The sequence below is a fragment of the Nesoenas mayeri genome (genome assembly GCF_963082525.1).
Source record: "Nesoenas mayeri genome assembly, chromosome: 15".
NCBI classification, from domain to species: domain Eukaryota; kingdom Metazoa; phylum Chordata; class Aves; order Columbiformes; family Columbidae; genus Nesoenas; species Nesoenas mayeri.
This window is the reverse complement of record NC_137559.1, coordinates 7021735-7036873: the sequence shown is the minus strand read 5'-3', so window position 1 is coordinate 7036873 and position 15139 is coordinate 7021735. Positions and strand designations below refer to the sequence as shown.

Genomic DNA, 15139 nt, shown 5'->3' with positions numbered 1-15139 from the left:
ACCCCTGCTCCTGCCATCGGTTGCCCAGGCAGAGCAGCATCCCCACCTGAGGGGCTGAAGCCTGTGGGCTCTGTCACTGTCACCCCCCTGCTCTGAGTTGCACCGGTGGAAGTACCAGCCCAGGATGAGTTTACATGAGTCAGGAACAGCACGGTCCTGGCTGGCTGCTCCAGGCTGACACTAGTACACAGGTCTGTCTCTCCGACGTGGACGTGGCTGCGGGGCAGAGCGGCCCCGGCCCGGGAAGGAGCATCCCTGGGGCCGGGCTGAGCGCGTCGCCTCGGGGGCCGGCAGGTACCCAGCCTGCTGCCAGCGGTGCCCGTGCCCCGCTCCGGATGCCCGGGCCGGGATCGGTGGCTGCTCAAACCCGCCCGGGTGTCGGTTCCCGCTCCCGGCCGGAGCTGCGGGGGGACAAGCAGGTGCCCCCGGGCCCGCCACGCTGCTCTGGGCAGTTGAGGACTCGCTGCAGGGCCGGGCAGGACAGCGGGCGCCGCAGTCCCTGCCCTCCAGTCCCAACTGCACGACGAAGCCCGAGGGACCGGCCGGGGCGGGGCTGGGCGGGATGCTCGCACCGGGACCAGAGCCGCGCCTGGCCAGGGCTGGGCAGAACCGGCAGGGGAGCGAGGCCGGTCAGATCCCAGCCCTAGCCCCAGGGCAGCCCCGTCCCGGGCGGGAGGGCTCTGCGCGGAGAACGCCGGCGGCCCGGCCCGGAGGAGGCTGCGACCGCCGAGCGATCGCGGGGGCTCCGGGAGGAGCTGACGTCAGGCGGCCCCTTAAATAGCAGCGCAGCCGCCGCTGCCCCGGTACTTCCCGCGGAGGCGAGAGCCAGTGCTGCTGTCGTCCGAGCGCCGCGCCCGCCGGGGATGGGAGCCGCGGCGGCGGGGCCGCGGGCGCGCAGGGGCCGCGGCGGCGGGCGCAGTCCCCCGGCGCGGCCCGGCCGTTCTGCCGCGTAGCCCCGGGACATGAGGGAGCGGCCGCGCAGGGTGCGGGGCGCCGCCGCCGCGGGGCCCCGGGGGCAGCGGCGCGCCGGGCCGGGCCGCGCCATGCCCGGCGGCGCGGCCCCATGGAGCCATGGCGCATAGGGCGCCGAGCGGGCGGGCCCCGGCTGCGGCTCCGGCTCCGTCCCGGCGGCTGGCGCGGAGGGTCCTGGTCCTCTTCACGCTGTCGCTCTCCTGCTCATACCTCTGCTACAGCCTCCTCTGCTGCTGCGGCGGCCCCGCCGCGCCCCGCGCCCGCTGCGCGCCCGCCCGCAGCGCCGCCGCCAAGAAACTTCTGCAGAAGTCGCGGCCCTGTGGGCGGCCGCCCCCCGCCGAGCCCCCAGGCAGCGCCGCGCCCGCCCGCCGCCCGCGGGAGCCCCCCGTCCCGCCGGCCGGCAGCGCCCCGGGGCCAGCCCGCCCGGGCACCAAGCGCCTGCCGCAGGCCATCGTGGTGGGCGTCAAGAAGGGCGGAACTCGCGCCGTGCTGGAGTTCATCCGGGTGCACCCCGACGTGCGCGCCCTGGGCACCGAGCCCCACTTCTTCGACAGGAACTACGACCGCGGGCTGGAGTGGTACAGGTGAGACCGGCGCTGCGGGACTGGTCCCTGCGACCCTGGGCACCCCCGACCCTGTCCGGCCGGCGGGACCGCGGTCACCCCCAGCGCTGCCCCGCTCGGTTCCGCCTGCTCTCTCCTCTGCCGGTGCTCTCGGTGCTGGACTCAGGTCTCGCGTCCTCGCCCGCTGCCGCGATCCTCGGCGGGAGCGACCGGTCCGGTCCGCACGGGCGAGCTTGTGCTGCCGGTGGAGTCTGTCGCCTGGCCGCGCTCGGGGAGTTTTTCCTCTTTCTCCTCCCGCAGTGCCGAACGGGGCCGCGCTGGCTCCGGGAGCACCTCCGTGCCCCAGCCCTGCGCAACCCCTTCCCCCGGCCGTGGGAACGTGGCTACTGTGGCCGCCCCAGCCCTGAAGGAACCGGCGCCGGGACGGTAACAGGTTTCCTGTCCTGCCTGAGGAAAAACTTGCCTCCGTGAAGGGGTCTCCAAAACACGACTGACTAACCCACGGGACGGGATGGCTGCCCTCCCTGCAGACCTGCTCAGCGTGCCTCAGCATCCTCCATCAGCAGATTTTATCTCTGGCTCTGTGAGAGGAGTGATCCCCGTCCTGCACTGTCTTGTCTGTCTGAACTCAGATAAGACCAGGTCTATCTGAGATCTCTAATAATGTGCAGGGAACAGTGGGTGCATCTCCAGCAGGAGGTGGTGGGATTTTAATTTCAGTAAAGGCTTTTTGAGGAACTCAGCGGCGCTCACAGAGAGAGAGCAAGTACCGCATGTGAGCAGGTCACATCACCCGTGGGCTCACCCCCTGCCCATGGCCCTGCACTTGGTGCTGTGGGCAGCTTTCCCCCTGCTCCCCGCCGTGCATGACCCAGTGTACTGCTGGTTGGTTGCTGTGCTGTTGTGGAGCTCTGTGCTGCTCTCAGGCAGGGCTGCAGTGCTTGTGCTGGGCATCAGCCTCACAAGGCAGAGGAGGGCTTGGTCTGGCCCTGAGTTCTTTTGAGCTCACAGCAAGGGAAAGGCTGCCTGGCATGGTCAGAGCCAGGGAGCATCATGGTGGGTGGGGGGAACAGCCCACGGGGTCACCACTGAGCTCGCTTGCTCTGCTGTCTCACAGTGGTTTCCCAACACAGATGTCCCCTGTTCTGGTGAAGGACAGCGCTCATCAGCTGCTGAGCAGGGCAGAATGCACCGTGACATGATGCTCCCAGCTCTGCTGGGGTCCTGGTTTGTCTCCCGGCTGGGCAGGGCTGTGTCGTACCTGTGGTGTGAGGATGCCGGTTACTGGCTGTGAGCTCAGTGCGGTTCCTGCCTGCTGAGCACTGGGCTGCTGCTCCAGCCCTTGTAGCCTGGGGAGGCAGCTTGGGCACTGCCCGGGGAGGGCTGTCTGCAGATGCAGGTAGGTCTGCTGCTCTACCTTGTGCTTGGGTCACAGCAGACCCTGCAACCAAGAATGTTCAGCTCCTTTTGCAGTGGTACCTGTGGCAGGTGACAGGAGAGCCAGGACAGTCTTGGGTGGAGGTTGCTGAAGCCATTTCCCTCTCTTAAGGCTGTCCTACAGCATTCCCAGTTCCTCCTTTGGAGAGCAGCTGCAGCAGCATCTTTTACCTGCTCTCACCCCTCAGCAGGTCCATGTCATCTTCCCGCCCCGTGAACATCAGACACTGTCACCCATCCTGCATCGCCTAATAGTTCTTATGCTTCCCGTGTGCCATGGGTGCTGGGAGCCTCGCAGGCAGCACAGGACCAACATCGCAGTGCTGCTCCTGCAGACGTGCTTGTTTCTCCTTGCAGGAGGCACAGGGCTGCAGAGCCAAGCCAGGGCAGTGCTTGGCAGCACCTGTCTGAATGATAGGAAAGGGCTGCGCTCCAGACAGAGCCCACCTGGGGCATGTTAAGGGCACCCACAGGGACCCAGCGTGCTGCTGGTCGTGAGGGCAGGAGCAGGGTCCCCTTCCCACTCACACTTGGGCACCGAGGGGCTGTGGCAGTGAGTACGGAGCATCCGAGCTCCCGCTCTGAGCCATGGTTCACCCTGAGATCCTCCATCTGAAGGCACCCATGCGTGACCTGGAGGGCTGCAGCCTGTGACACCGAGTGGCAGTGGTGACCAGCAGCTGCTGAGCGAGGCAGGGGCAGCGATAGAAGGCCAGCTGGGTGAGCAACCTCCTGCCTAGGTCCTGGCTTCGCCTCTAGATCAATGGAGAGATTGTGCCAGAGCAGTGGAGCCTCCAAATTAGTTCAGCTAAAACAATTAAATGACACTTCCCTAGTTTTATTACTTTTTTTTTTTTAACCTCGCAAATGTGCCAGAACTTAAGAGCAGAGGCTGCTAATGTATAAAACGTGGAATTGATTTTCCTCCTTGCAAGTGGAGCAATTAAATGTGGAGTAGGTCTAACCCACAGTGTGATGAGCTCCTGCCGCTCTGCCAAAAGCCTGAGGTGTAGAAGCGTGGGTCGTGCCCGTGGTGTGTGCCAGGGATGGCAGCTGCTGGTGAGGGGGCTTGGGGAGCATGGTGGTGCCGTGGGGTCTCTGCAGGTCACCCAGAACACAGACCCCTGGAAGGCAAAGGTTTCTCCTGTTGTGAGCAGAGACTTTGCCTGCAGGAGCTGCTTTCTACTGGAGCAGCCGAGTGCCTGTTCTGGCTCCGTCCTTCCCGTTCTGTGCCCCAGTGAGGACTCAGTGGTGGGACCAAGTAGTTATTCATGCAGTTGAGAGCAGCGTGGGAGCTGAGCCCCTCTGATGCTCTGAACACACCAGTTCCTGTTTTTCCACATTTTCCCCTGCTCTGGAGTTGGTCTGACGCGGAGGTGGCAGAGCCAGCAGGAGGGGACATCTCCTGATCCGCCTGTCCTTGCCTGCTCCAGACGTCATGCTTGCTGCCAGATGCTGTGTTCATGGTGCCTCCTGCCTGAGCTGCTGCCAGCGCCCCGGGAAGCCTGGACTGGGGATGGGCACGCTGGGCAGAGCCAGATCCCTCCCTTGCCCCCAGACCACCGCCTGGGACCTGCCTGCTCAGGCCAAAACACCACACCATTTCCAGTTCCCATCAGCCTCTCTAATCCACCTCATTAGCTAGAGAAACACTACAGGAAAGGTATTTTTAGCAAGATCTGTTTTAAGACAGCTGAAACCAAACAGCCAGCTACTGGGGAATATTGATTCATTACCAATCCTGGACTAAATGTTCGATATAGAGCTTTTTCCTGCTGCAGGTGGCGTGTGCCAATAACCTTCAATATTTTCCAGAACACAGGGAAGACAGTGTTGTTTGATTTGCAGTTAACTTTGAGTGATAACTCTAATTACAGCATCTCAGGGTGCAGTTTTCCTCCCTGGGATTCCTGAGTAGCCCTGCCAGATGTTCAAGCATTATTTTCTCAGAGAGGGGCTTTTCCTGGCAGCTCTGGCTGTGTCCTGAGCACGCTCTGCCCCACGGGTTGTGCTGTGGCAGGGCTGACACGGGGCAGAGCCCGGCAGCTCCCATGCAGCCTCACCTGCCCTGCTGTCCCAGGGCTCCCCTGTGTGCCGGTGCAACTGGGGGACCCTACACTGGCACCTCTGCTGCCCGCCCCCCTGCCTGTGGTTTGGGTGCTCCCAGGGCTGTGGTGCTGCTGCATGGGGGCACTGCGGCTGTCCCGTGGGGCAGACCCCAGCCAGCAAGCTTCATCCCCCGTGTCTGCGGGAGGGAGAGGAAGGAGCGTGCACACCCAGCTCCCGCACTCCGCCTTGCTAATTGCTCCTTGCTAATAGCCAGGTTGGCGCACACACAAATTGGAGCCCATTAGGCTTTGCCCAGCGACTCGGGCTGTTTTGTGGGCTTGACTGACAGTGCATTTTGCTGAAGTTAATTAGTAAGAAGAGAGGAAGGCAGCAAGCTTCAAGGATGCTTTGAAATTTCCTTGACTTCAGAGAGTGCCCTGGCTCTGAGGAACAGGTACAAAACCCTCAGCAGAGACTTCAGCGTGAGGAGCTGCCCGCAGGCAGCGTGTTCCCTGGTCGCTGCCCTGCCTGTGTCTGCTGTGGGCAGCAGCCCTGCCCGCCCTGAGGGTCCCGGCTGCCCCAGAGACCCTCGCTCCGGCCCCGAGAGGGTTCCCCTGCTGAGTGCTGGGAGAAATGCAGGGAGGTGATTCCACGCAGGGCGTCAAGCCTTCAATATTAATGATGCTTGTTCCTACTCTGTCTGCCGCGACCTTGTTTGTAAATGCTGCAGTTTGTTTTAACCTTCGCTTCCGTGTCAGAAAATCCAGCTCATTACCCTGGCATGGCTGTGGGCATGGCTGCTTCGTGATGCTGACAAGCAGAGAACTCCAGTCCCTGGTGAGCTGGGTGTCCACCCAGGGCTGTCTGTGGATCTGCCCCACGGTGTGAGCTGGGGGTGCGGTGTATGCGGTACCTGCTGCGCCGGGCTGGCAGCAGGGACAGCAGGAGGTGGGTGTCTGCAGCCCCGGCTCCTCAGCACCATGTCTGTGTCACAGGTGTGTCCCTGGCAGCAGGTGCCTTAGACATGGCTGGAGTCGCTCTTTGTCAGCGCTGGTGTGTGACACAGGGTCTGTGGGACCCGCTGTGGGGTCAGGGTGGTTTGTTCGTGGTGCAGGCAAGTTGCACCATCCCTTTGCACTCCTGAGCGCTGACAGTCACCAAGTGGGTCATACCTCTGACACCAGCTTTTAATTAAGGAATCTCTGCAGCAGCTGGGGCATATTAGGTGATTTTTTAAAATGAATATTAATTTTTGAAGTTTTACCTATGGAAGGAGTTGCCTTGGAAAAGGGAGGCAGGCAGAGCCCAGCCGTTCTTTGTGACCCACGGGCCGGTGAGCAGGGCAGCACCATGCCGGGCAGCCCTCACCCCAGCCACGCTCCATACAGCGCTGGCCTTGGGCTCTGTCAGACCCTCAGGTGATGCAGGATGGTCCTTTAGGAAGATGGGAATTACACGTCAGCTTGTGCGTGTGAGCGTGCCCTTTGGAAAAGATTTTGTTGACTTAAAGGACACTGCAAATCTCTAGAGCTTTTAAATGATTAAAAATGAATCAGCAGCAAAGTTAATTACTGTGTTCACACTGCCTTTATGCATTGAAATGTCCCTCATTAGCTGTCTGTGAGCACTGGTGTAAATTCTTTGAACATAAACATTTATTAAAGGCAGCCGATCCATCATTAAGTCCAAGGCTGGCTCAGCACGGGGCAGTGGCAGCGGTGGCAGAGGGGACTGGGACCGGGCAGCTGCTGCCGGAGCTGCAGTCCCTGGGGTGGCATTTCTCAGGGTGGACACGGTGCAACTCCCTCGAACTGTGTGGGGTGGGAGGACATGGTGAGTCCCCCTTGCAGCATCGCAGAAGCCCTGCTCCTGGGCCAGCCTCTCCCACCCGCTATCGCTGTGGGGTGGGGGGGACATGGAAGCTGTGCTAGGGGGACCCAGGGCTGGGGATTCCCATGTACCCCGTGGGGTCTTGCACAGCGATGCACCAGCTGTGCAGCTCCCGGCCGGAGTGTCTCTATGTCCCAGGTGTCCGCTGCAATGTCACCCAGCTAGGGAGAGATTTTTATCTTACTCACACCTCGGTTTCTCCTGTGCTTGACCTAGTTTTGTTTAAACCTCCAAGTAGCTTTGCTTGGGCTTTCATCTGCAGATGCCACCCGCAGTTCTGCTGAGCCCAGCAGCATTGGGCTGCCGGGGAGAGCCGGTGGTGGCTGTCGGCTGTGTGCACGGTGGCGTGGCACACGGTGCAGCATGGCACAGCACGGCACAGTGCGGCACAGCTGGTGGCCATTGGCTCTCAGCCTGGTGGCTCCTCTCCCTGCCTGTGCGGGCAGCAGCCCTGGGTGCAGCTGCTGAGCAGCAACATCAGCCGGGAGTGCGACAGCTCAGAGCCCTCCGCACAGGGGCCAGCACTGGGGATTTTTTGCCAAATCAAACAGTTTGTTTTTATGCTGATGAGTGGATGGAGTCCAGGATTACGCACATGTCAGGCTGAGCCTCCGAGGAGAGCCCGGGACATGCTGCCACATTCTTGCACACCACAAGCTGACCCGGGAGATGCGCGGGCTGGATGGAGGGGCTGGGCTCTAACGGGATTATTGAATGGGCAGCCACCCCATGCACGCTTATCTGCAATATCTCAATCATCTGATGAATTTCTGTACAAATTTCTCCCTGGGAGAGTGTTTCACGCATGTTCAACATCAAAGCAGTGCAGGCAGCGAGGGAGCGCATGTTTCTTTAATGTGGGAGCGTTGTATGGGCCGTGGGGTGCCCAAAGGCAGATTATAAGCAAATTAATAATTCAGGTCTAGGAAAGGTGCTGGTGAAAAGTTAACTCCTTCAGGGCGAGGTGCTGCCTTCGCACTGTCACGGCCGGGGCTGGGTCTGCGGTGCTGCTGCTGCCCGACGAGTGACACCACAGTGACACCGGCTCAGCCACACCAAGGGACAGCGGTTCTCCTGGGGCCCTGACAGCGACTGGATGGACCGTCCTGCAGCAGAGGTGACTCCCTAGCTCCACCATCATGGGGGACCTGTTATCTAGTGGGGTCATGATGGCAGCTTCACTGTCACCTCCCAGCAGCACCCTCCTGTCCCCGGTGCTGGCAGAGGTGACCGCTGACCAACCCTGGGCATCCAGAAGCTGTCCCCTGAACGGCCTGGCGTGTGCCAGTGCCACGGCCGCTGGGGACCCTTAGCAAAGTCACGGGAGCCAGGGCAGTCCCCAGAGCGGCAGGAACGGCTCCTGCCCGAGCTGCAGGTGCCACAAGCCACTACCGAGAGCCGTCACACCTGAACGTGAGCCTGCGCCTTAAAACTGTGTCACATGCTATTTGTATGCAAATAACTCTGTGAAAGCAGAAGTCCAAAAATATCATTTAAAGTCAACTGTAATTAAGTTTGCAATGCATTTCCCAGCTCTTGCAGCTCTGGGGATCCCGCAGTTAACGTAAAGATGAATGCCTGGGTGACATTTCTCCCCCTTGCGTGGTTTCACTGGTGATTTATTTATCTATTCGAGTTGTGTTTTGTTGTCTCAGCAGTCTCTGTTGTTCAGGAGCAGCAAACACTGGGAGTCCATTTAAAAAACAACAACTCTTGTCTCATTTCACTAATTTACTATGCAGAGATTTTGTGTTTTTCATAATGGATTAGAACCTGTAATTTCATTTCTTGAATACATGGACCTAATAGCTCAAGTAATGAAAGTCTAACAAGCCTGAAGATGAACCATTAATGAACCAGCAGTTTTATGATTCTCCACCAATATATTGTAATAGTGAATCACTTATAAAGCCGTCCTGTGCTGATTTGTGATGGAACCTGTTTGTGATACAGCAATACAGCCGCAGTGCCTGCCGCTGCATTAGCATTTACTGACGTCTTTAAACAACGGAATCAGCATCGGGATTTGTGGGGTTGGGAGCGGAGCAGTGGGAAAGGGCAATTACACCGCGTCTGTGCCCAGGTATCTCTGTTAAACAGCCCTCTTGATTTACATTAACTAATTAGTTTGTTCTCTTCCAAATGAGGAAAATTGGTGGGAGTGTGTGACGGTGTGTGGGGCTGTGCTGCCTGGGGATGGGCAGCCCCTGTCCCCTTGTGCAGCCCCTGGCACCACCCTGGCCCCTCACCGATGGGGCGGCAGCTCTGGGGCCACTTAGGCTGTGGGGACAGTGGCCCTGTGCCAGCACTGGGGGTGGCCTCAGCCATCATCCCCAACAGCTCTCAGCAGCCTGGCACAGACCTCTGGGTGCATCTCTTCAGGATCTCTCCACAGATCTCATCCAGCTGCTCCTCTCCCCCGCTAGACCAAGGTGCCTTCTTGTCCCCCTGTCACCTTCACAGGGAGTGTCCTGAGTCCCCCGGGGACCCACCACCCTTGCCCATCCTGTGCAAGCTCACAAGAAGGCTGTGGCTGGGAAGAATGTCCCCCCAGCGAGGCTGAGGCAGAGCCAGCCTGGTGCTGCCACCCCATCCCAGCCAAACCCCCGGCACCATGAATCTGGCTGTGATGGATTTAATAACACAGAAGTACAAGACCAATTTATACATTTTTCCATCCCATTAGTTTTTATTTGATTTGGATGTTCACATGTCAAAACAAATGATTCAATTAGTGCTAAGCTGTGCTGCAGGGATGCTACGATTTCCCCCAGTCTGGTGCTCCCCAGGGGCTGGATGCAGGTGACACCCATGGCCAGAGACCCTCTGCAGCGCTGCAGGAGCTGTGCCTGCCCCCTCCTGCCTCCTCCTGCCCGGAGGGGACACCCACCAGCCCCACGCTGTGGACACCACCTCCCAGTGCTGTGCTTGGCCCAGCTCTTCCTCACCGTCACCTTCCGCTTCATTTGCAGGAGCCTGATGCCACGAACGCTTGACAGCCAGATCACGGTGGAGAAGACCCCCAGCTACTTCGTCACCAAGGAGGCACCACGGCGGATCTTCAACATGTCCCGGGACACAAAGCTGATTGTGGTGGTGAGAAACCCGGTCACCCGCGCCATCTCGGACTACACGCAGACGCTCTCCAAGAAGCCAGACATCCCCACCTTCGAGGGGCTGTCCTTCCGCAACCGCAGCCTGGGGCTGGTGGACACGTCTTGGAATGCCATTCGCATTGGGATGTACGCCGTGCACCTGGAGACCTGGCTCCAGTACTTCCCCCTCTCCCAGATCCACTTTGTCAGCGGGGAGAAGCTGATCACGGACCCAGCTGGGGAGATGGGCAAAGTCCAGGACTTCCTGGGCATCAAGCGGGTTATTACGGACAAGCACTTCTACTTCAACAAGACAAAAGGCTTTCCTTGCCTGAAGAAGTCAGAGAGCAGCAGCTTGCCTCGCTGCCTGGGCAAGTCCAAAGGCAGGACTCACGTGCAGATAGACCCGGAGGTCATTGAGCAGCTTCGGGACTTTTATAGACCTTATAATATCAAATTCTATGAAACAGTTGGGCAAGACTTCAGATGGGAATGAGTGTCCAGGAGCAGAGCCATGGTGATGTGAGGCTGCAGTCTTCCATGAGGGGCCTGGGGGGCTGGAGCCAGGACACCCCAGCCAGCCTGTCCTGCCCGGAACCGCGAGCAGAAGTGGGCAAGGGGCATCCCTGGCCCTCAGGAGGCTCCAGCATGAGCTGAGATGGGAGGACACGGAGTCCTGCCACAGCGAGTGAGTGCCAGGCAGGTGCTGCCCGTCCCGCAGGTCAGCGAGGCCGTGACTTGCTCCCTGGGGTCCTGTTTGCTGTTACCGCACATGGTCCCCAGGGCCACAGTGATGGCCCTGTTGTGCAGCCCACGCACAGGCTGCTCCAAGACACGTTCCTCCTCTGTGTCCCCAAGCAAACCGGCACCCCCAGATACACCCCAAATGCGGGCATCAGCGGTGGGGCTGTCCCCATGGGTTGTCCCCATGGGGCCACATCCCACCGTGGTGTTGGGGCGAGCAGAGCTCCAGCTGCTCCACTTTGCCTTTTGTCACTTAAGCGCAGTGTGTAACCATGAGGACAGTGAGATGTATCTGCTTGAAAAAGAAGTCTATGAAAAATGTTGTACCAATACTTTGTCCTGTGAATAAAGCACAGAATCCTGCTGTTACGGGTACTTTAGTGGCACTAGTGTCCTTGTTCAGCATGTGATCCCTTTGTGTAAATAAAAGTGGCTACCACTGGTCCGTACGCATGGGCTTTTCTTAGGGCAGGGCTGGGCTGCAGCTGCCGGGTCTGGCAGAGCCGCAGGGTTAGGGACAGGGTCTGGGGCTGCAGCAGGACAGCGGTGCAGCCCAGCACGGCCAGGAGCGGACCTGTGGCACAGCCCATCACAGCGGTGGTGGCACTGCCTGGTGTGCCCGAGGACCTGGGGTTAACGCCACCTCCTGCCAGCCGCAGGGGCAAATGCTGCATCAGACACAAGCAGCAGTAATTTATGGCTGAACTTAATGGGCTGTTCTATAGGAGCCCATAATTACACTGAAATGTCAAGTGCTGCATGCTTTGCTAGCTGCCCCCCGCCTGCGCACACCTCCTGGTGCATTAGTCACGGTTGTCCTTTGCTTTGCTTGCCTGGCAGCTGCAGCTGGCCCTGGCAAGCTGCTGCACCGCGGGCAGGCTGTGCGGGCAGGGACAGGCAGCTGCCCGCTCCTCCGCCCTGCTGCAGCTGCACCGAGCAGAGCAGCACCCACAGCACCTGCAGCCAGGCACTGGGGACACAGCTCCATGGGTAGATCCTACCTGGTGTCACCGAGCCACAGCCTGTCCATGCTGGCTGGGAGCCGGGAGCTGCTGCACCGTCCCCAAGCAGGGCTGGAGCTGAGCCCCCCGCACCTCCTGCCAGCCCTGCTCTGACCCCACACCTGGCTGACCTGGCCGGGACAGCTGTCCCCTCTGGACACAGGGAATTCTCCCAGATCCGCATCCTGCCTGGAGCCAAGATCAATGCGCTGCATCCTCAGGTGCTCGGAGATGGGCACTGTGATCCCAGCTCAGCATCACTGATCCCAGCTCAGGATCTCTGTGATCCCAGCTCAGCACTAAGCCTGCTCTGCACACACGTAGCCCCTTCCCACCTGGAGCAATCCACCTTACCAGCCCGTTAGCAGGCCCTGTGATGAGCACCACTGTTCATGAATATCAATAACAGCTTGTCGGAGTGCTGTTTTTTCCTTTCCCAGTGCTGGACTGTTTGAGTCGTCTATTGATTTTCGTAGTAAATCTCAGGCATTTCTGTCAAAGGTTGCAATTTACCACAAGCATCTAAATCTTAGCCCAAGCCTTCAGCCTCTGCCCCGTGTCTGCACGAACTGGTGTCGGTGCCATTCTGCAGCCAGGCTCTCCCTGGCGTGACACAACCATGGACCAGTTTGAGAAGCCTTACTGGAAGTGATTACCGTACAGCGAGTCCTAATAGGAAAAAAATTGGAAGTAATTAATGGACATCTAATACAGCTATATCTGCATCTCTTCCACTATCATCCAGCAGCAGGCACAGAAGCCGGCGGGGGGACCCAGTGCCAGCTGGGGCAGGCGGAGGGAGAGTTGGGGATTAACAGCCGTCTGCAGGAAGATGGGATCTTTTCGTGTATGATTTTTCTTTTAAAGGAGAAAAACACTCACAGCGAGACTCGCAAATCCCAGCTTCACAGTGGAAAAGCCATTTCCAATCCACTCTAAGGAGGCAGAAGGTGCCGGGTTAGATTGATCCCCCTGACAATACCGTATTAGTGGGAAATTAGAGCTGGAGCCTGAGGAAACTGCTGCAATATCAAACAATTACTTTACATTTGTCCTTACAAATGGAGGGAGCAGAAATGTACTTAAATCAAGTATTAGATTTCCAAAGGGTAAGCAAATGAGGGCTCTGGAAGGGCTGTACTAAAAATGCTTATCACATTAGGAGCTCTTAAAATGCAGCTTACAAAGCCTGAGAGGAGGCAATCTGCATTGGGAAGAGACGGGCAGTGTTTTGGTGGGCATGTGGAGCAGCGCTGATTTGGTGATGCCAAGCAGAGGGACTGCCGCAGGGACCCCCTCCAGCCTGTCCCCAGGCTGGGGACACAGGAGTCAGAGCCACCGTGCTGGTCACCAGGCCCAGGACACACAAAGTGCCTCTTGCCAGCTCCACAAGCCACACACTGTCACAGCCCCAGCCCCCAGCATTGTGAAGAGCGTGTCTTGTGGTATCAGCTGCTGCCCTGAGCGGCTCCTGCACCATTAGCTGGCTCTGACACTCAGGAGGAAAATGCTTGCTTTAAGTGCAAACTTTATAAGCCAGCATATAAATTTTAACAACTGCTGTATAATTTTTACTGGGCCAGAAGGTATGTGACTTGAAGCAACTGTTTCTTTGCACAAGATGACAGAGAGCCTTGCTAGAGTTTACTGCAAAGCCTTGACAAGCATGTCCAAAGATGGAGCAAAATGGGGACCTTTTGGTGACATGATTAACGTGCATGCCAGGTTCAATGTGCTGACCTACCTGCTGGCAGAGGAGGGCTGGGCAGTAGTGATGGGATGCACAATGGAGCTGGGAGCACAGGGGCCCGGTGCTGCCATGCATGCGGCTGGACCTGCCCGGGACTGGGCACCCGCGGGGCTGCTGTGCTGACCCAGGGGACTCATGTCCAACCAGCGCAGCCCATAGCCCGGGTGCAGGGTGCTGGCTGTGCCAGGAGGAGCCAAGACACCCACTGTGATGGGCAGGGGGCTGCAGGCACATGCAGAGCCACCTGGCACAGCATGTCCCGGTGCAGCATGTCCTGATGTAGCACATCCCGGTGCAGCATGTCCCAGTGCAACGCGTCCTATGCCCTCTCTGCCCTGGCAGCACAGCCACAGTCATTGCGTGCACCGTGTTTTGATCAGTTCACTCAGGCCTGAATCCCAGAGAGCAGCTGTTTAATATTTATCAGCTCATAAATACTTAAACATAATGAATGCGACTTAAGTGGTCCCTGATCCTGTTCAGGCTGAAGAGCTCTTGAGACACCTGGGTCAAGGGAAGCCTTCCCAGGGCCCATCTACATCCCTGGCAAGTGTCGTCCGCTGCCCCGCGGAGCCGCTGGCATGTCACCCAGTGCCGATGCCCAGCAGCACCTGTTTCTCCCCAAAACAGCCCCGAATGACCCCACCACAGTGGGACCATCCCAGGACCCCCACTCAGAGACATTACCTTTGAATGGCATCGCTGTGATTTACCTGCCTTCCCTGTCCGTGGTGAGGCGCCCGGCGCCAGGTGGGAGCAGCACCGCGGGTGTTCTCTGCCGGCAGCCGGTGCCCGGCGGGCTCAGTGCTGCGCTCCTGCAGGAGCACAAGCTGCGGCACTGGATCTGCATGGTCAGTCAAGTACTGCCAGTTGCACAAAGAGTGTCATTCATCTCTCAGACCAAGGTGGGATCACAGTGCCCTGAGCAAGGAGAAAATTTGATTAACTTCTTATTAATTAATTTGATTCAGTTTCACTGCTGGCTCCCTGTTTGTTGGCAGCAGCGGAGCTGCGGAATGTAAGTGCAGGGCTAGGAGCGCTGGGGGAGCCCAGCGCTGTCCCCATGCTGTGACACTCAGGAGCAGGACCCTGGGCTGGGGGTGACTTTTAGGATCCCCCCATGGCCCTGTCTCTGCAGTGAGCTACACACCCCATCCCACCAGCCAACACAGAGCTGGGCAGCAAATAAATATGATCCTTAACAGAAACCTCTAACCCCCTGGAAATGTTTAATGCTCAGGAAGAGCTGGAATGCTGATACGTTCAAGTAGGTCAAGTTTCCTTCTATTATTTTATCAGGCTGCAGCAAGGGAGAGAAACATGCTGTTGGCTGAACCCCCAGGCTCTGCCACCGCTCCCAGGATGGATACAGCTGTGCTGCCACTGGCGATATGGCACAAACCCTGGGCAGCATGTCCCCACAGCCGCCCCTGCCCGCAGCACGAGGGGGACAAGCTGTGCAGAGGAGGAGCTGCTGCTGTCCCCGAGGCTGCTGTGGGTGCAGCCTGCCCGCTGCTCTGCCAGTGACGTGCCACAGCACACAACTGATTAACACCTTTAATTTGCTTTGAAAGTCTTCCAAGTTCCTCTACAAGCTCTGCTCAGTGCTCCAGCAGCCAGGAGTATGTAGCAGTGAGA

At 58.7% G+C, this 15139-nt stretch overlaps 1 protein-coding gene across 1 annotated transcript; it reads left to right on the top strand.

The window, feature by feature from the left end:
• Window positions 1-1071: 1071 nt before the first annotated feature.
• Window positions 1072-10502, top strand: HS3ST2 (heparan sulfate-glucosamine 3-sulfotransferase 2; the record flags this gene model as incomplete). The annotated part of the gene is made up of 2 exons (XM_080353847.1): window positions 1072-1556; window positions 9884-10502. 2 exons carry the CDS (start codon window positions 1072-1074, stop codon window positions 10500-10502), a joined length of 1104 nt encoding a protein of 367 aa, XP_080209973.1.
• Between the last annotated feature and the right edge of the window lie 4637 nt (window positions 10503-15139).